General features: G+C 42.9%; 1 protein-coding gene across 1 annotated transcript in view; it reads right to left on the bottom strand.

Annotated features, from left to right (window-relative positions):
• Positions 1-15364: 15364 nt before the first annotated feature.
• LOC141791262 (uncharacterized) overlaps positions 15365-20478 on the bottom strand; it is a 55603-nt gene continuing 50489 nt past the window's right edge. Inside the window, exons 3-4 of the mRNA XM_074671540.1 lie at positions 15585-15721; positions 15365-15469 (exon numbers count right to left, since the gene is read on the bottom strand). Of these exons, the coding sequence (XP_074527641.1) occupies positions 15365-15469; positions 15585-15721 (242 nt within the window). The remainder of the gene's footprint in view (positions 15470-15584; positions 15722-20478) is intronic.

The raw sequence follows: 20478 nt of genomic DNA, 5'->3' as shown, positions 1-20478 counted from the left end.
GTGTCAGAGTCAAGCTGTCAGCAGGTAAAGATGAGGGATGACACAGAAAAATGGAGGCTGACATTACGTTACAGTCACAACTGTCAGCTCCTGACACTGATAAGGTCCTGACAGCAGCACATACACCTGCTCCTCTCTGCTTCATATCTGACGAATACCAGGCAAACGCCACGTATAACCTTATTAATTCACACAGTCTTTACGCTGCATGCACCAAAATACAGCACTGATTGGTGAAGACCAAAACTGACATTACATTAGAGGAAATACGCTCAGAGACAAAAGACACTCTGTCATACAGGTGTCATAGTAGGAGGGGTATTTGACTGTTACCACTCACATAATATAAAACCTATTTCAGGTGTTATTATTAAAAGGAGCATCTTGGGGGACAGCTGTGTCTTAGTGTGTTTCCTCTTGTAGGCTTCTTACATTTCCTATAGCGACTGACTGACTGACTGACATGTATCCCTGATGCTGCAGTCGTTTGGGCGACATTCACGCTGCAGGCCTTAGCGCTCAGTTGGGATTTTTATCTTATTTTTTTGTTTTGCTCTTCTCATTACATTTTTAAATGCTTCTTGTCTGTGGACTGTGATGTGAAGCTCCTGAAGTGACTTGAAGAACGGTGTTCACAGTCTTATGTTTAATACAGTGTGTGGCAGCAGCCAGCAAATTTGTGAGCTTGTCATGTTAAAGGTAGGGTCTGTGGGAGTTTTTGTTACTTGTTGTAAACACAACATTCAAACTGGGCTCCTCCTCCTTGGATCAGAGCCAGCGACAGCTCACTGCCACCTGTAGCGTCATATTACCACGTGGGAGAGATTTAAGAGCCGTGCATTTACTTTTGCATGTTAGCACAAGCTAATCATGGGTATTTGACACATAACGCCCAGAAATGTTCAGAAACAAACAAAACATCATCATCCAGGCAGAGCAGGGGGTCGAGGCAGACACAGACACTGACACACGTGTATAGAGGCCCAATGGAGATGGGATTATTCCTGTAAGAGCTGACATTTTATTTTTTTAGGAAATGCAGCAAACCTTACCTTTCAAAAAGACTTGAAGCGTGACTCCCACCTCCATTTTTTTTCTGTGGCAAAGAACTTCCTCCTCTCCTCTCGGGGTTTGTCGGTGGTTGGCAATCCAACATATCAGCGCATTACCGCCACCAGCTAGACTGGAGAGTGGAACAAGAGATTAGGTGCGGAGCAGAACTATGATGTGTGTCGAGACAGAAAGTCTCTTTAAATGTGACCTGGCTGTTCAGACCACCGTTGCCTTAAAGAAAAAAAAAGATATGTGTTCAAATCAGTACCACAGCCGAAAGTTACCTTAATGTGACTGGAAAGTGTCCCATTCAATGTGACTCATGCTGATCACAGCGTCAAAATCAAAGCAGACATCAGTCACATTTCAGCTGTTAGTCAGATCCAGTATTTGTGTTGACTCATTCAAGTTCTGGTTGGTCCCTTTAACTTGATGATGTGAGAGACATTATGACACTATCCAGCTGAAAAATACAGAACATGGTGATGTTGAATCATCAATGATGGGCGAAAATCATTTTAGTCAAAATAAACTAATTACACAATTTAGAATTATTCAAAACTTTAGTTTGCTTTCTGCACAAAGTGTGTAGCCTTGTGTGAGCGCTGTTTTTTTTGTTTTTTTAATGAATATTTTCTTTACTATAAAGAAGGTTTGGTACTGTGGGCAGCAGTGCGCAAAATTCCTGACCACGATCCGGCGGTTCACCATAACAGGCGCTCCAGTTTCAGGCTTAAGTCTTACACAGCATGCAGTGTACAAGACCACCAGTAATGACACAAACACACTCCAAACACACATCACCCAGTCTGACATCATTATCAACAAAGCTGCACACAACTACAGCACCACTGAACAACTCTGCTCTGCTGCCAAACACTCTTGCTTTCCTCTCATGAGGCGTGCTCTCACACATACACACACGTGTTTACAATGAACCCGGCCAACTGACGTAAGGTGAAATGTATGTCTATGGGTGCATCTCAAAGCTCCCAAGTTCCATCCTTCCTTCCTCCACTTGCGTCGTTCTCTTGCGTCTTAGTCCCTCCCACCAGAGATGCATGGGAGAGACGTGAGGAAATGAAGAGAGGAGAGAGGATGGAGGAGATTGGTTTTTAGAGCAATGGGACATCCTCTCCTTCGGAACGTCACATGAAGCGACGTGTTTCAGTGATGACAGCATCAGCTGATCACCTCTGGTTCATCTGTCAGTCAGCTCTAACAGCTGTTTGTGCGTCTGGGCACGTGCGCTGTGATAACTCTGATCAAACATAAACAGTAACAGAGCTTTGTCTGTTCCTTTAACCAGTTAAACACACACGTTACCATGAAGAAAACCTGCTCTCTGTTTATTCTGTGTGCTGTTTAGAAGAACACGGATCCCTTTACCAGTAAAATGCGTAATTGTGAGATTATTTATGAATTATTTATCCTTTATCTTGAGCCCATCTGATCGTGAACTGAAGCTTCAGAGTTCACGATCAGATAAGGTGAGTTATATTAATATATTAATATAACCCACCTTATTGTGTCTCAGGAAGATATTATTGATCAGTCAGTTTTCTGTATTAATCCTCTGTTATATTGATTTGATGATGGTTGTGTTCAGTGTTTTGTGCTTTAAACTCACAGCAAACACTTCATTACCAGATTTATGATCAGTTTCTGGACAATCCTCTGTGCCTGTCCTCGGCTCGTCTTTTCTCTCATTAAACTCCGTTGTGTTTGTGAAGTTTCATGTGAAGTCTGAGCTGCTGCAGCGTCCAATCAGAGAGTGATATTCCATATGGGGGCGCGTCGGTCAGTGAAAAGACTTCCGCAAAGCCGGCTCTCGTGTCTCCTCGATCATACCTCGTCCCATCAGTCTCCTCTCTCCTCTCTCCTCTGAGCGCAATTATCGCTTTGGGACAGTCTTCAAAATGGCGACTGGGAAAGTACTTCCGGTGGAGGAGAGAGGACGGAGGAAGCACAAAGTTAACGCATTGAGACACACCCTGTGTGACGCTCATTGACCTCAGTCATTCAGATGTTCCTGTAGTTCCTGGTCGCCCAGAGCTACAGGCGTGTATCTGAGCCCTAAAACTTTTTCAAGTCAGCTGACTGAAGCTCCTCTCTCATTGGCTGCCTTTCTTTGCAGGTTGAAGCGTGCTCTGTCATAAAAACAGCTTCTGTGTGTCCCCGATCTCTAATATGACTCCTTCATTCTGGACACTCAGGTACAGCCTCTGTCACCGTCAGAGCTGGAGGAGAGCAGAGGACAGATGTTCCTAAGTTCACCTCACTGCAGGAGGAACTGCTCCATCCTTCTTACTGCTCCAAAAACAGCAGTGAAACCAGGTTTTAAACTGTTGGTAGATGTGATCATCCTCATCCTCACCGGATGATTCGAACTGGAAGACTTCATGCTTTGGCCCACATAGGCTGACAATCTCACGCCTCTACCCAGCACCAAATGCAGCTGCTTAACTTTTAAGATCCACTTTCAGCAGTTTCCTGAAATCCTTCTTTCCACACTGGTTTTCAAATTGAATTTTCAGATTTTACTGACCACTATAAATGCACTTTATGGTTCAGCTCTTCTTCAGATTGCACTTTGATGCCTGACCTCAGATCCCCATGCAGTGCTGTTCTGAATCATAGAGTAGAGCTGGACTTCAGCACAGAGAACTTCAGCTCGTGTCGTCTGAGCATCCGATTGGTTCTTTAAAAGCTTCTTCCTTTACATCTCATCTCTAATCATCTTTATTGACTTTTTTCTCTGGAGTTTTGCATTTTTCAGATTTTTTCTATAATTCTCTTTCCTCATTTATACTGCTTTACATACAAGTGCAACCCTCTTTGGATGAGTGGTTTTGGAAAGCTAAGCAGAAATGTGAGTAGTACTGAACATCATTCAGTGCGTTCTCTAAAATCATCCTTTGCATGTCATTTTTGGCCTTTGGTACACTCAGTATAGCTGAGAGGAACTCTTTTTTTTCTTTCTGCCAACACTGAACACTTCTCCCTCCTGTAGTTACACTCAGACTGCCTCCCGTTACAGCCTCAGCAGACCCTTTTGGACTTTGATGACGTGCTTAGCACAATTTACACATGCAAGTTTCAGTAATGAGGCCCAAAACTGTTACTTGTCTAAATGGTGGTGTCAGGTACAGAAGACAACAAAATCCAATCCATCAATCCAATCTGTCCAACAGATTTCTCTGAAAATCTGCTCTTCAGCTGCAGCCAAGATGAAAAACTGACTGAAGATGGAAACAGGGCTGGACTGGGACTAACTGACTAACAACAAAAAAAAAAAAAAAAAAAAAAAAATGTTTGACCTCTACTGTCTATGGCGTTGGACCCCACAGGATCTATGGTGCTCTGAAGAGTTAGACATCCACAAGGTTACCTGGAGCTCCAAAAACCACCAGTCAGTCTGTTTCTTTCTGCTGTTGTTCATCAAACAGAGGGATGGATTAAGGATCGTTTTAAAATGATATTATAATCCTCCCCTTGCTGATGTGACTGTGCTGAAGATTGATGCTGCTAAATATTTTGAATTAATACATTTATGAGGCTTTGTCAGCGACGATGTTAGCCTCAAACTCCTGGAGGAGTAAAAGAAGTCACAGAGCCAGACTCTTTCTTGATCTCGGTTAGCCACAGGTTAACTAGATAACACCAATTAGCTAACACTGGCTAGCTTGTTTCAGTAGCCCTCTGCAAACCTGTTGTTACATCATTTTTAAAATGTGCTTCCACTTCTTGACAAACAACAGCAGGATAACAGTCTGTCCCATGGTTTTAGAGCTCCAGGTGAACTGATGTCACACACTCTCATCAGTCAGTGGCGTTCAGCTGACAAAATGCAAAATAAATACAAACAGTGCTCTTCTAGCCTGTACCCTCAAACCCTCCCCTCTATGCCAAAAAATGACACAAAGCTCAAACTAATTAAAAAAGTGATCAAAAGAGAAAAACATCACTGGAATTTAAACTGTTGTTTATATTTAATAAAGCAACATTGACTAAATAAAACATGATTTGAACTGAAAATCATCAGAATGCAGAAATTCATAAAAATGAAATAATTTTACACATTTCGTGTCCCTGTTTTTTACTCCAGCAAAATGTTATCTGTTACCTGTTTTGATGCCGTTATATTTTTTTTATAATACACATTTTTCAATGCCAAGGTTTTTTTTTCAGTTTCAGGATGTGTTTTTTTTTTTCAAGGCCGAATTTCATTTCTAATATCAAAGAGAGACGTTTTGGCTCCAAAAGCCTGAATCTAAATACAGCTGCACTGTACTATTTTATTTCCATGACAGCTTGGGTGTTGAGAACTGGAGCAACCTTAAACATACATGGCATTAAAATCAGCTGCATCTCCAGCGTCAGCTCTGATGCCTGAAGAGAGAACAACTCACAGGGTTGACTCAGAGAGGACTACGCAGCCTCAGGGTTTAGAGATGGTGGAGGAGAAGACTTTGTAAACGCTTCTGTCGGCAGCCAGACCCTCCAGACGGTGCCGATCGATAGGAATAATCCAACGTTTCCCTCTCCAGCTGCGAGACTAAAATGTGTCTCAGAGTGAGAAACAGGATATTTGAGTTTAGCGCAGACTGTTCAGTGTTTAAGTTCTGATTTGAACTAAAGTTTATGTCATGATAGAAGGACGAAAATCAACACTATGGTGGCTCCACCTTGAATTTCTGCAAGCTGTTAAACAGAGGGTAACACAGGTGGTGTTACAGAGATGAAGACAGACACAGATGAATGAGCCTGTACTGTCTGTTCCTCATTATCTCTGTGCTGACATGAATATGATGAATACTCTCATTCAGACCATCCAACCGCTGCTGCTCGACAGGAAGTCGTCTTCACATCGACTTTACTGTAGTTCACACACGAATGAATGTACTCACACAAAGTGTGAACGCACCATTACACACGTCACTAAATGTTCATCCCAGTCACCACACCAAGCCCGGACTCTTTCCCCTCATCTGATTGATCCCAGTGGGGACTGAGGATCAGACCTCACAGGGACCTGGACCAGTGGTAACCCCGAGTCCTGACACCAGCAGTAAATTATTTATACCTACTGATCTTCATGAGGGTATGAAGGGAGTTTCTGATTCAGCTTAGTCAGGACCCAGAAATATTAACACCAGATGACTGTTCATACTAATACTGCAAACATGGCTCAAAACAGAAGTTGAGTGTTTTCATTGAGTAGCATTTTGTGACCTCTCTGAGCCGTTCCAACACATTGCTATGGGAACATGTTCTCAGCAGGGGGTGCTGAGAGGAAAAACTGCTCTATGCTGCACTTCACTGGCTACTTTCAGTAAAAAAAAATAAAAACAACATCAGAGCAGCTTGACTATTGTTACATGCAGCAGTGAAACAAAGTTATCCATCCAAAAAGAACACCTGGTAGCCTACATGTTGTACGTGTAGGCCTTGATATGACTCTTGTTATGAGAAGAGAACTCATGAAAACACACCTAAACACTCTGCCATATCAGTGTCATGGATGGCAGGAAAGCCTGCTGCACTTTTCTGGGCATTCCATCAACACATGCTTATATCTTGACCAGACTCTGTCAGGGATCCTTCAGAGGGTCTCTATGTGCAGCTTTTATTCCAGTCACAAACTGTTGTGCTCAGGTATAGGATGGAGGGAGACCGCTCTTTAAGAGACGTAATCAGGTCAACAGCCTTTTTCATTTTATACGTTTTCTTTTATCTTCTTTTTCTTTTTTTTGGGGGGGGGGGGTTGTTTTAATAAGTAAATTACCCATTTTCCATCCAATACACAACAAAACACTTTATCCCTTCCGTAGTGAAGTATAAAAAGTATAAATGATCCTTCCTCACACCCCCCCATCTACCTTTCGTGGAGTGTGTCTGTAGATGATATTATGGAATATGTTGGACCCTCAGGCTATGTACAAAGTTAAGTGCTGAAAGATCAAACATGCAATGAAATGCCTTCAGGGAAAGTGGTTAAAAACATCCCAGAGACCCACTTTAGTTCAAGGTAAAAGCAACTTGAGTGAGGAAAAAGACTAAAGTGAGTAAGTATCACACGTTTCAGAAAATGTGGAACACCTACATACATATATCTTTATTTATATGATGTTAGGTTGTAAATGCGTCAGAAATACAAAACTCTAAGGTCTGTGAAATGTCTGTAAGAGTTTCTGGGGATCCTGCAGATGACTGGAAGTGAGTCCTGCTCAGTTAATATGGGATGCAGATTCTGCTGATGCTGAGTCAGGTGCATCATTATGCAGCTCTGCACAGGAATTTGTCAGATTCGTTCAATTTGATGACCAAGGCTTTTCAGAGGCCTGAACTCATTTCCATGAGGGGAACAGTTAGAGACAGTTTGACCTCTGCCTTGTAGCTGCAAATTCAATTAGCTGTGGTGTCCAACAGTATCTGTAACAAAGAGCATAATCACTGCCAGAGAACTTACAGTGCACCTGGACACCTCAGCGGGTACGAGGGTTCACATCTGTCAGTCCTGTGCTGGTACAGTTTGTTCACGCCATCATTTTCCATTTACCTCTGAAGCTGCGTGCAGACCAAATCTTCACCTCAGCAGAAAGACTGTAATGCTGGATGTTTGTGTCTATTGGTAGGGTTAGCGAAAAGTCTCTTTCTAAAACATGTCAGAAACAGGGTCAGCACAACATATTTGCTGTGTTAAGTGTTACAAAGTAACACAACAAAGAACAGAATAACAAACTCAAAACACAGGCAGGCACGAGCAATACACCCGTGGTGGACACAAGTGTCTTCTGCTGAAGTCTGCAGATTCTCAAACCTCTACATGTTCATATGTCGTAGCAATCCCTGAATCTGTCTGTGAACTGATCAAAACACTCTGTTCTAAAAATAGCACCAGATATTCACCAGACTTGCTGAAATAAGAACTGGTCAAAACACCAAGGTCTGCCCACTGCTCTGAAGGAAATGTAACAAGTGTTTTTTTTTTTTTTTTTAGTTTTTTCTAAGACACTTTTCTCTCAGACTTCAATAGGCGGGATCTACAGGACAATGAACGAGAGAAATAAGTGATCATGCCTATTGATTTTCTATTTTATTATATATGTATTATATGTATTACTTTGGCCGATGATGAATTTGACCCAAACAGTTATGAATTCTGGGTACTGATCCTCTTTTATATTGATTTTTTGGATGGTTGTGTTCAGTATTTTGACTGTTTTCAGCTCATCTTTAGTCTCTCATTAAACTCTGTTGATGTGGATTTCAGAGAAGTCTGAGCCTCTGCAGCGTCCGATCCGTGAGTGATATTCCTTATGGGGGCGTGTCTGTCAGGAAGCCAGCTCTCATGTTTCCTCGCTCATCGCTCTTTTCATCAGTGTCCTCTATTCTCCCAGCACAATTAAGACTTTGTGATGCCACTTAATATGGTGACTCAAAAAGTTCTACTGGTGTTGTGAAGGAGAGAGGAGAATGTAGTTTACTGTGCTGGGATTCACCCATGGACACCGCGCGAGCTGCCTGCTCACACCTGTTACCTGTTTGCTAATCACCTGCCAGTATTTAATCCAGTCACTTTCAGATGTTGATGCAGCTTGGTTGGTTGTGGTCCTGCTTGTGTCTTTTAAGCCTTTGTAGATTTTACCCTTTCCTTGATTTGAACTGTGCCCTTTTTGGGATTTTGTCTTTTGACCCTTTCCCTTGCCTAGACTGTCATTTTTAAAATTTATTTATTCATTTATTTTATTTTATTTTATTTTATTTTATTTTATTTTATTTTATTTTATTAATTAATTAATTAATTAATAACAGGTTTTTCAATCTGAAGTCTGTAATGCAGCAGCTGATTAACTCCTGAATCCTCAAAGTGTGTCTGTTCAGACAAGCCTTCCACTCACACTCTGTTTTCCATGGATGTTTGTCTGTTCTATTATTTGCAGAACTTCAACATGTTTTATTTCTATGCTCGTTAAGAACTTTGTAAAAAAAAAAAACAGTTTTAAAAGTGCTACAAAATGTGACTTGTTTTTTATTGATAACACATTGTGTACTTAAAATGCATTTCCAAGAAACAAGTCACTCAGAAGATAAGAATGACCCCTGTATGCAAAATGTAGTTTTTCTGGCTTGTTCTGCGTTGCATTAGGTGTTTAACGGGCCAGTTTACAACAGGTTGATGCTGCTCATAAATATTTATTCTCATTACTGTGAGCGTTGTGTTCCCAGGCTTTGATTTTGCAGAATTAACAGACTCGCCTGCAGATCATCCATCTTGTCTGCTTCCAATTCACAATGGCAAAAACCCCCTGGCACACTGAGCTCTCATCAGACAACAGAATGTTGCCGTCCTGGTTTTGTTCTGGAAAGATGGGCACAGATTTGGTTTCATGATATTCATGATGGATGTAAATATTATTACACTTATTTATTTGAAATTATTTTACAGATATGTAAAATAATATAATTTATGATATAATAATATTCTCCTTTGATTGTCAAATTGTGTGTGTGTGTGTGTGTGTGTGTGTGTGTGTGTGTGTGTGTGTGTGTGTGTGTGTGTGTGTGTGTGTGTGTGTATGTGTGTGTGTATGTGTTATGATGTACCAGCCCTTGATTGGATATATCTTCTGTAAATGGACCTCGTTGAGTTGTAGTTAAATCACCCTGCCTTCTAGCCAGGGCTCTGAACCGTTTAACGGAACAAAAACAAATCAGAAACTTTTGTATTTTTGAAGTTCTGGAGCAGGACCAGGACATTAAAAACAACTGTAAGTGGATGAGAAAGGCACTTCTGTTTTTGTTCTTAAAATGTCTGTCATGTTGGTCTTGCAGCACAAACACATTCACTTCCTGTGTCGTTCCCTGATGCCCTGGCATGCCTGCGATGGCCACCTGGCAGAGTAAAGAGAATTCAGCCACTACAGCACTTATTATAGGCATATTATACATAACTTTAAAAATACTGCTGTAGACAATGTTTCGTGTCCCTCTGAGTGCGTTGGCGTCACAGGCTGTGTGATAAATAGGTGTACTCACTCTGACGCAACCTTTCTCTTTTTGAAACAGATTGTTGAAGTGAATCGTTACTGGAAGTGGAGCTTCAAGTCTCCACACTTGCAGCCCATCAGTCATGTGATCTGAGCTGTACCTCTTATTGGGCGAGCTTGTGATGTCAATATCTCCTAAACTACTGAGTTAGAAAAAAACTCACGAGAGAGAAATTCACATTTGAGATGGGAGACATTTTAGTACCAGGCTGTAAATGTGTTTATTTCTGCTGTGAGAACAGTTTGTCGTGGCTTGGTGTGTTTGTGACCTCTGGTACTTCTGGAGCCAGACTCAAGCGGACACTCAAGAAACAGCAGGCTTTAGCTCTAGACCAGTGATTGCTGCTTGGTTAGAGCACATGTAAAGGATAAAATACTCTGCATTTTAGAAAGAAAGACAAAAAAAGGATGCTGCTGCTGTCTCTACCCCTTTCCCTCCAGTGAGCTAAAAAAGTCAGATTAAACAACTGAACATGGATTGCAGGCTTGTTCTCATCCATTTTTATGGGTAAAATGCTTTTAAAACTTCCAGTTTCTGATCAAAAGTCGGCCAACAAAACATAAACGAGGCCAAATCTGCTGATCAATACCGACATATGCAGATGAGTAAGTTGAGTATAGGAAACACAAGGTAGTTTGTAGAAAATAATTTGTACTCTACCGTGACATATAAATGAATCAGGACATCTTTCCTGTGGGTCAGTGGCAGATTGACCTTACCTCATTTAGGTTATCTTGTTTTCTCTGTCCATGTAAACACCAAAACTACCTAAGAAGAGTGGACTCTCCTCTCTGAGGTCTCTGAGCGTGAGCTGCCCAAACTTTTCTGATTTACAGCGTCTCGCTGTGTCTCTGTCATCTCACATCTTCTGCTCATATCCATACTGATCCCCCATTCAAAGAGCACACCGAAGTTTATCAACATGATTTGATTGACAAGCTCCAGCAGACCCCGCCTCCCCCTGCTATAACATATTTAACTTCTATAGGCGCAGTAAATGATTGTAATCAAATTGAGGTCTACAGACATTGATGGCAGCAAATGAGTTAATGTCAACCCCTGATAACAAATGGGCCTGGTGAATTTTAGTGCTTGTTGTGGGAAATAAAAGTCCTTTAGAAAGTGCTCATGACCTACCAATTTAAACTCCTATGGCTGACTTGGAATGATTTGAACCGGTTCAGGAACAACATTTTTTGGTTGACGGCTGAAATACACCAGATGCATCTCCGGTCCAGCTCCGCTCTGTCATGGCACTGCATCAGTAAGGTTTCAAGTCTCTGGGCTCTAATTTCGTAGACCAGGCGTAGGCGCATGCGCACCTGCCCTGCGCCAGCCTTCGCCGTGCGCACAGGGCGTGACCAGCGCACTTTGCAAGTTTCCTTCAGTGCCAAGAGAGGCGCAGTACAGGCGCATATGAGCGCAGAGCTGCGCATCCACGCCTCCCTCCGTGCAAATGGCAGAGAGGGAGGAGAAAGCCGCGAGTGGGTTTGACACAGCCGAGCGCTGTTTTCACCAATCAAATGAGCGCCTCTCCTCGCCTTTAAATGCCCTGCGACTGAGGCGCAGCGTCTGATTGGTCTGAGTGATCTCCAGCACCACGGAGAGAGTGTTGGTAGCGGAGACGGTCAGAGCCGCTGTGCCTGCAGCAGGTCAGTGGACAGCGGGGCGCATCGGAGGACACGACACACGTCACCGTGTGGGCCAGCTCCCGGGAAAGATTTAATCTGTTCCTTTGTCTGTATTCGGAGTAAAAAATTAAGAGGCAGTTACACAGCTGGCTTATCCATTCAGAATACTTTTGATCCACCTGCACTCCTGGTTTGTCATCGCCAAATAACAGAACCTTTGGTGATATACTGTATACTCTCCCAGTGTCTCCGCCTCATCCTCCTTACAATAATGTACTCCATCTTTTTAGATCACGTTAAAAATAAAGACTAAAACAGAGAAATATGGGAAATCACGGGTAAATCCTGAGTGACAAACGTTTATTTTGTCTGTTTTTTCTTCGTCTTTTCTCTCCCTCTTTTCTTTGAATTAAATGAAATGAGAGAACCAGATATATACTCAGTATCAGATGTTAAGGCTGTTTATTGTTTAATTGTAAGATGTGCATCAAACTTCCAGCTGCCGTCAGGTTAACTTTCCATTATGACAAACGGCTTTAATCTGACATCAGATGTGATGGAACAGTTAATATAGATATAAATGTATATGCTGGTTCAGACAGTTACATTAAATAGTGATTACTGTGATTGTTTACTGCATTAAAATGTGCCTGACACTCTGGAAACCTGCCTCTGAGGCTTTGATGACATGTGCGCACATGTGCGCCTGTCACCAAATTACAGCTGCGTGGGGTGCGCTGCGCCTTGCGCCGAGGATAGACCAGGTTGGAGTTGGCGAGCTTTCAGCGCACTTTTTTGGCACAAAATTGTCACTGCGCCAACATGAATCTGCTGACACCTCCCCCTGGTGCGCCATCAACTCCCCCTGGCGCGTCGTCACACCCATCTCTGCGCAGACGGTCTACCAAATTGTCAAATTGGCAGTGCACGGCGGTGCGCCGCACGAAATTAGGACTGCGCAGGCTGCGCCAGGCTTGCGCCCCCTGCGCTGCGCCACGAAATTAGAGCCCAATGTGTCAACTCACAGTGGATCTGCTCTGTTGCAGTCTGTTTGTGTGGCTGGTCTGTAATGTTGCAGGTAACACGTAGCTATCCTATTTTTGCTGAAGCTGTGACGTATAAATTCAGCATAAGGGAGATGGAGCAGACAGGAAGTCGTGGCCGGAAACTACCTAACTAAAAACACCAAGTGACTTTCAAAATAAAACAAATGGTGTCAAAATCAGTTTGTATTTATCTTGAATACAACGACAAACAGACATGATGAGCGGAGCCAGACCAGGAGTCAACAGGTTTGAGGTTTGAGAGCCCAACTGGAACAAAGAGAGACTGATCAATGGAGAGGGAAGAGCAGGAACTCCTCAGTCTGTCAGTCATGCAGTCTACGGCAGTGCTTTGCTGCCATGTGCCCCCTGCTGACTTAGGGTTGTTTTTAGACATGTAAAGCACTTTGTGAAAAATGTCTTTGTGTGAAAAGTGCTCTATAAATAAAGTTTAACTGATTGATTGATTGATTGATTGATTGATTGATTGATTGATTGATTGATTGATTGATTGTAAGGTGACAAACACAGTCAAGACGCAGTGCAACAGAGTCTGACTGCAGACATATTTGGTGTATCTCAGGTGTTGGTCTTCTCCTGAAATCATGCCTCCTGAACCACATGGACATGCAGAGGCAGTCCACAGCTGGAGGGTGAGTACAGGTAGCAGTGGAGAGCTTACTTGCTACATCGTTTGCGGTATTTTTTCAACAAAGAAAAGGAAGAAAGTGTCATTGTCATGCAAGCGAGTAGCCTTCAGAAAGAAAAAACACAATGTGACTGATTTTAATAAGCTTTGTGAAAATATCTAAGGCAGTCATGGGAAGCCTTTGTCCTGTTGTGTGCTGAGCAGCCCCATTAATAAAAGCTGTTTGTGTCTTACGATCTTTACTGGACACTAAATGAAGAAGAGACACAAAGAGATGTCCACTTGTTCATCTTGATGGACTGCACATAGACAGATCTTTGGGTGAACTTTATGAAACAAAAACAAAAACAACAACCTTTGTGGGGGTGATAGGAGAGAATGAGTACAGCTTGATTTAAACAGCGGGACTGAATCATGTTCCCGACTGTACTCTAGTGCTGCTCATGTCAGGTTTTACTGCCCCTATCAATCCTCCTCTTTTATCTTTTCTTTCTTTTACAGCTTCTACAGAGTAAACTATCTGTCTCCTCTTGTGTTAAACCCACTGAAACACTGCTCGCAGTGGCACCCTTCAGAAGAAGTAAGGTTTAAGGCTCTTTTGACCTTTCAGATTAGACCTGATGAAAGCGGTGGAAGAAAACAACTCCATAAAAAATACACTGTAAACATCACACAGAGAGGCTACACTGCTTCGATAGCACCTCTCACATCAGGTTTCAAGAATACATAATCCAAACGAAGGGTTGGGCCAACGCTCCATAGTAAACTCATCTGGTCTCTGATTTAGTTACTGCTCCTGTGATGATGTGAAGTTAAAGGGTCTCAGCCTGCTCCTGTGTGTTTGGTGTCCTTGGTGTAAATTGACTTTATATTAACTGTTTATGGTGCCTTTCAAACTGGACTGTGCTTAGATTAGATTTGTGGTACGAGACATGCGACTCTGTGAAGGCATTAAAGCTGACGCTTATTGCCCGTGTCGTGTGTTTCTGAAGACATTCTGTTCTTTTGATAACGTGCCCTTGGCTTCAGTCATCCCAGCTATTTATCAAATAACTGAGCTGCAGACTGGCGCTGAGAAAAACCAGGCTCAGGGCTTTTTTACGACTGAAACCATAAAATGATACCAGAGGACTGTGGAAATACTGAACTCGTGTCTGTGGACACTTGCTGCTTTTCATTAGAAATCTACTTTGACACCTAAACGTCGGCTCATCACTCTGTACTTTAATTTTTTCCTTTCATGTTTTTTGAAGACGTGTCCTTTTTTTGGGAGGTGTTTGGTTTTGCTTGCGGCAAAGTGTTGGACCAAAGACTCCATTTCCCATGAGCACCTGTGGCCTCAACCAGGAGTTGGTCATTTCTCCCAGTAACAACTCCACTGCTGAGCAGCCTGTACTTCACACCCCTGGGTGTTGTCCACCTTGGCTGGGGGGGGGGGGGGGGGGTGCAGGCTTCAGTTCCCACAGCAACCCCCACCAGCCACATCAAGATAACAGTCATATGCCATCCAGCAAAAAATCTAGCCTTGTCACAGGAGTTATCCACCCTCCTGTCCAAGGGTGCCATCAAACCAGTGGACCCTCTCGCTCAGCCCCGGGGGTTCTACTCAACCTACTTTCTTATGAGAGAAAGAAAAGCGGTAGATTTCACCCTGCTCTGGATCTCAGGGGGCCAAACAGGTTTCTAAAACCCCTGCCATTTCACATGCTCAGCACGAAGGAGGTCATTTGTGCTGTCACAAAAAGGGAATGGTATATGTCAGAGGACTTGTTGGACGCTTACTTCCACATTCTGGTGGAGCCTCACCACAGGCAGTTCCTGCGCTTTGCATCAGAGAGCCACTCTTTCCACTTCACAGTTCTCCCTTTTGGACTATCATTCTCTCCACATGTGTTCACATGGTGTGTCACTGAAGCCATCTCACCCCTGCAGTCTCAGGGCATGAAGATGATGCCATATTCAGACGACTGGCAGATCTGTGCACCATCCGTTCTCAGGCGGCCCAGGACACTGCTCTCCTCCTCTCCCATGTAGCACATCTGGGGCTCAGGGTGAACAGAGAGAAGTGCTCCCTCTCTCCCTCCCAGAGAACAGCCTTCATTGGGCTGGCTCTAGACTGTCAGTATGAAGGCCTGTCCATCCTGAGTCTCCCACCTCAATTTGAATGGCGGGTAACGCTGCTTTACAGCCTTTACCTCCACCTACTGGGAAAATTAACGGCAGCGTGGGCTGTCGTGCCCCTGGGCCTATTGTCGCTACGCCCCCTGCAGAGGTGGCTGAACAGTTTCCACCTGGATGCCAAGCAGCACAGGAACAGGACACTCAGGGTGTCCCAGGGCTGTCTACAGGCCCTGTCATCAGGGGGGAGCGTTGTATTTATTGATTTGGTCTTATTACTGCCAGGCCTAGTGCAGTGGTTATAAAGACTGCTTGTTGATTTGCTGTCAGAGTTTGGATTAACAGGTGTAACATTTCACTTATTTAGATTTTTACTTTTAACGATTGCTGGAGTTGCAAGGATGGTTTCAGTTAGGTCTGGGACAAGGGCAACATTGTAGACTCAACAAAACTATAAACGCAACACTTGTTTTTGCTCCCATTTTTCATGATGGACTCAAGGATCTAAAATTCCTTCCAGATAAACAATGTTACCATTTCTTTCAAATGTTGTTCACAAATCTTTCTAAATGTGTGAAAGTGAGCACCTCTGCTTTGCTGAGATAATCCATCCCACCTCACAGGTGTGCCACATCAAGATGCTGATCTGACACCATAATTAGTTTACTATTCATCTTATTTTCTGCAGGTTAAATGTCACATTTGTTTGACGGAACTATCTTGTTTAAATAAAAGCCTATCTTCAATGCTGAGGCATTACAGGGCCAGGCATGAGAGTGAAGTCCCTGATACACCCAGGATAAACTCAGGAATACAGCCACTCTAAAACTTACACACAGTTGCTTTATTGATAATAATTACTATTAATTTATTCTTTACTTCTTTTTGAACCATCAAGCCTCCAGAAAGCAGATGCTTGATGAAGCTGTTTTGAACTTCATGCTGAAGGACTGCCAGGCCCTCAGCATTGTAGAGTGTGAAGGGTTCAGGGAACTGGTTCAGGTCCTTGAGCCCTCATATGTTTTGCCAACCAGAAAGGTTTGTGTGGAAATTATCTTAAGTAGTGGTTGATATATCCAGTTTATTTAATCTTTAATTTAAATATATTGATTTGTTAATGGTTTGACTTGGTGTAAGCTGAAATGTGGACTTCTGTGAACATGGAGGCTTACTTGGCTCTCACCTGTCACTACATTAATGACAATTTGCTGTTGTGTACATCTGTGTTAGGAGTGCAATACTTTCCACAAAGTCACACTGCTGACAATTTGGCCCAAGTCAAAAGGGGCATGATGGAGGACTGGGCCATAACCAATAAAGTAAAGTGTCTTGTGACTGACACTGCACCAAACATGATTGCAACCACCAGACATCTCCAAATTCGGCAATCAATTTGCATTGCACATAGTCTCAATTTAATTGTTAGAAAATCATGTGATCAGATCCCCACACTTACATCCATCAGACACAAAGCTAGGCACATTGTCACTTACTTCAGATCAAGCACTACAGCCAAGGAGAAGCTTGCTCAAGTGCAGCAACAGATGGGACGGCCAACCCTGAAACTTATCAGTGAGGTGCCAACACGATGGAACAGCACATATTAAATGCTGTCAAGGCTGCATGATGAGAGGGAACCAGTGTGGGTGTCTCTGGCCTCTCTAAAAACAGATTTGACTCCACGTACAGCTGATGAGTATTCCATCATAGGAGAAATACTTCTTGTGCTTGCTCCTTTCCATCAAGATACAGTGGAGTTGTCTGAAGAGAGGTGAGTGTCGGGGTCAAAGGTCATCCTGATGATGAAAATGCTCTATCATAATAATAATAATAATAATAATAAATTTTATTTGTATTGCCCTTTACATCAAAAGATCTCAAAGGGCTACCAGTTAAAAAAGGGCAGTTAAAAAGATCTAAAACAGCGACAACTAAGAAGAACCAAAAGCCTTGTTAAAAAGGAAAGTCTTAAGGTTCCTTTTAAAACAGTCTGTGGACTGTGGAGCCCTCAGGGTATCAGGGAGGGCATTCCACAGACGGGGTGCAGCAACACTGAAGGCCCTGTCACCCATGGTCCTCAGTCTAGACCTGGGTGTCTGGAGGAGGTGGTTTGAGTCTGTGGAGCGGAGGGAGCGTGATGAGTGTTGTGGAGTGAGAAGCTCTTTGAGGTAGGGGGGGGCATGTCCATGGATGCACTGGTGAGTGAGGAGGGAAACCTTGTATTCGATTCTGCTGGGGACCGGAAGCCAGTGTAGTGAACGGAGGATGGGGGTGATATGATCATGTTTGTGCACTCTCATCAGGATCCTAGCTGCAGAGTTTTGGATGTATTGTAGCCTTTGCAGGCTCTTGCTAGGGATCCCGATGAGAAGTGCATTGCAATAGTCCAGTCTATCATGCACTAGAGCGTAATGCTTCCACCTTGCGCACACAGACAGCCATACACCTACATGAACACCTGAATCGAGTCACAGATACTGCTTCCAATCTGGAGTCATAAGGTTTGTTGACCCTAGAAACACTTCTAGACCCCAGATTTAAATCACTCAGGTTCCGCAGTTCCTCCAAATGCAATGAGGCCATCAGCAGACTGCAGTCTGAATGTGCATCTGTAATTGGACACTGAAAGAATTTATAGCCCATGTAGACATGTTTTTATTAACAATACTATACAGATGTGCTTTTACTAACTTGGTTGTACACATGTGCTCATTGTTGTTGGTATGAATTGCAGGACACTTGAGGGGGGCTGGAGGCTTCTGGGATTTTATGGAGCACCCAGAGTAGAGAGTGACCACAAGTGAAGTTAATGTTTGTACCCAATAATAAAAAGAAGTAACTGTGTAACACGAATAACGCAAGTCAGCATTACTTTTTTAGAGTTGAGGTGTTTCAGTCAAAGTGAGGAAGGTAAACAATTAAAGGAAGGAAGGAAGCGAGATTTGTGTGTCTAACAGTTTCTCTACAGATAAGTGAAGGGGGGCTGATCACCCACTTGATGAATGCCAGTCACAGACAGAGCCAGAAGACGGCCAGCAGCCAATCAGAGGGGGACAACACCTGGAGAGCCAATAAGAAGATGACTCAACCTACATTCTTTAGAAAAAATCTGTTAGTGACTATATATTGGTGTTGAGAGAGAGAGTCGGGGTCAGTCTCATGAACTGTCTCTGCAACATGTAGGGAACTGGGAAATGAGGCTGCACCAGAGATCTCTGTAAATGCATATTCTTCACATATTGTTAATAAATTTGTGTTCAACTGAGAACCAGGACGTCTCCTGATCCTTCCCCATCAACGAACTGCGCGGAAAGAGGTGAGAGGAGAATGGAGTCAGATTAATAATTTTAGTGTATTTTGGTCAGATTGATAGCATCACATTTCCAATAAGAAGTAGTTCAAGTATTTGAGAAATTTAGAGCTAAGACATCACTTGAGAGTGACAAACTATCTGTGAGGTACCCTGTCAGGATCGCAGTATGGGAAACTAACTGAGGTGAACAGTAAAAGGTACCCTGTAAGGCAGTGTGAAAATGTACCCTGTCAGGATAACAGTGTGGGAACATGACTTAGTGCACGGTTAAAGGTACCCTGTAAGGCAGCGTGGAAAAAGTAGCTCTGTCAGGATAGCAGCGTGGGAAGATACTGAGCACCCAGTTAGAGGTACCCTGCAAGGCAGTTTGGGAAAGCAGAGTAGGAGTGACACTTAGATGTATGTCATACAACTCACCTTATTTCCAACAACACACAAATGAGCCCCAGCCTGGACCATCGACTCAACAGCTGTCTGCACCCACTTCAGGCATGTTATTTAGCATATTTTTTTGTTGTTTGGAAATCATATACTAACATGCCAATTTCTTTTTTTTTTTAGATAACCTTTGGCAAATATTTGACATTGAAGTGGGCAGGCAGACTAAAAATGCCACAGCTGATGCCATCCAGGAGGTGCACAGATACCTGGCAGAGGGCAACATTGCCAGGTCCCAGGATCCTTTGTCATACTGGAGAAACCAAAAACAACATATCCAAACCTATACCAGCTTTCATTAGAATTTCTTTGCACTCCAGCCTCATCTGTTCCATGTGAGTGAGTGTTTTCGACAGCTGGGGAAGTTGTGTCCAAAAAGTGGAACAGACTGAATTTCAAGACTTTGGATGACATTATTTTTTTTAGATAAGAATTTGTAACTAAAAAACTCCCAGTCCACAAGCATCCTCATTCACAACACGTTCACTGAGATTTACATGGTATGACACATTTCACATTATTTATTGACTTTATCGACAAATACCAACGATATTTCAAACTTAAATTAAGAAATGAAATAATACAAGTGTGTGCATGCATGTGAGTGTGTGGGTGTGTGTGTGTTTGTGTGTGTGTGTAAGCGTGTGAGTTTTTACTACAATGTGATGTTTTAATCGGACCTGCCAAGGGACTGCAGATGTAAACTAGCTCCAAGCTAACTCTGATACAATGCATCAAATGGTGACATTTATGTTTAATATTGTACATGGTCCCTTTATAAAATTAAAAAAAAATAAAATAAAATAAAAAAATCCTATAAAATGCCCCTCCCACTGAGCATCCCCCTGCGGTTTCTAGCAATGGGCAGCTTTGTGTATTCTGTCAGGGATGCTGAGCCACTCAATAAATTCACAGCTTGCCAAGTCGTACATCAAGTAAAAAAATCAACATGTAATCTTGACCCCTTCCCTACCAACATGGTTTAACTGTCTCCCTGCAATTTCCACTTTCAGAGTAAACATCATAAACTCCTCCCTCAACCCTGTTTCAGAACCCAACAATCTCAAACTTGTATCTGCTACCCCTATTTTAAAGAAACCTGGACTCCAGCCTGACATTATGTGTAACTTCTGGTCTATCTCCAACCTCCCCATTGGTCAAAATTCCTGGAATGTGCTA

Source organism: Halichoeres trimaculatus, unplaced genomic scaffold (genome assembly GCF_033239565.1).
Source record: "Halichoeres trimaculatus isolate MK-OKI-2021-1 unplaced genomic scaffold, fHalTri1.1 fHalTri1_scaffold_6, whole genome shotgun sequence".
Taxonomy (NCBI): domain Eukaryota; kingdom Metazoa; phylum Chordata; class Actinopteri; order Labriformes; family Labridae; genus Halichoeres; species Halichoeres trimaculatus.
Note: the sequence above shows the minus strand (reverse complement) of the source record. Positions and strands in the feature narration are given on the sequence as shown.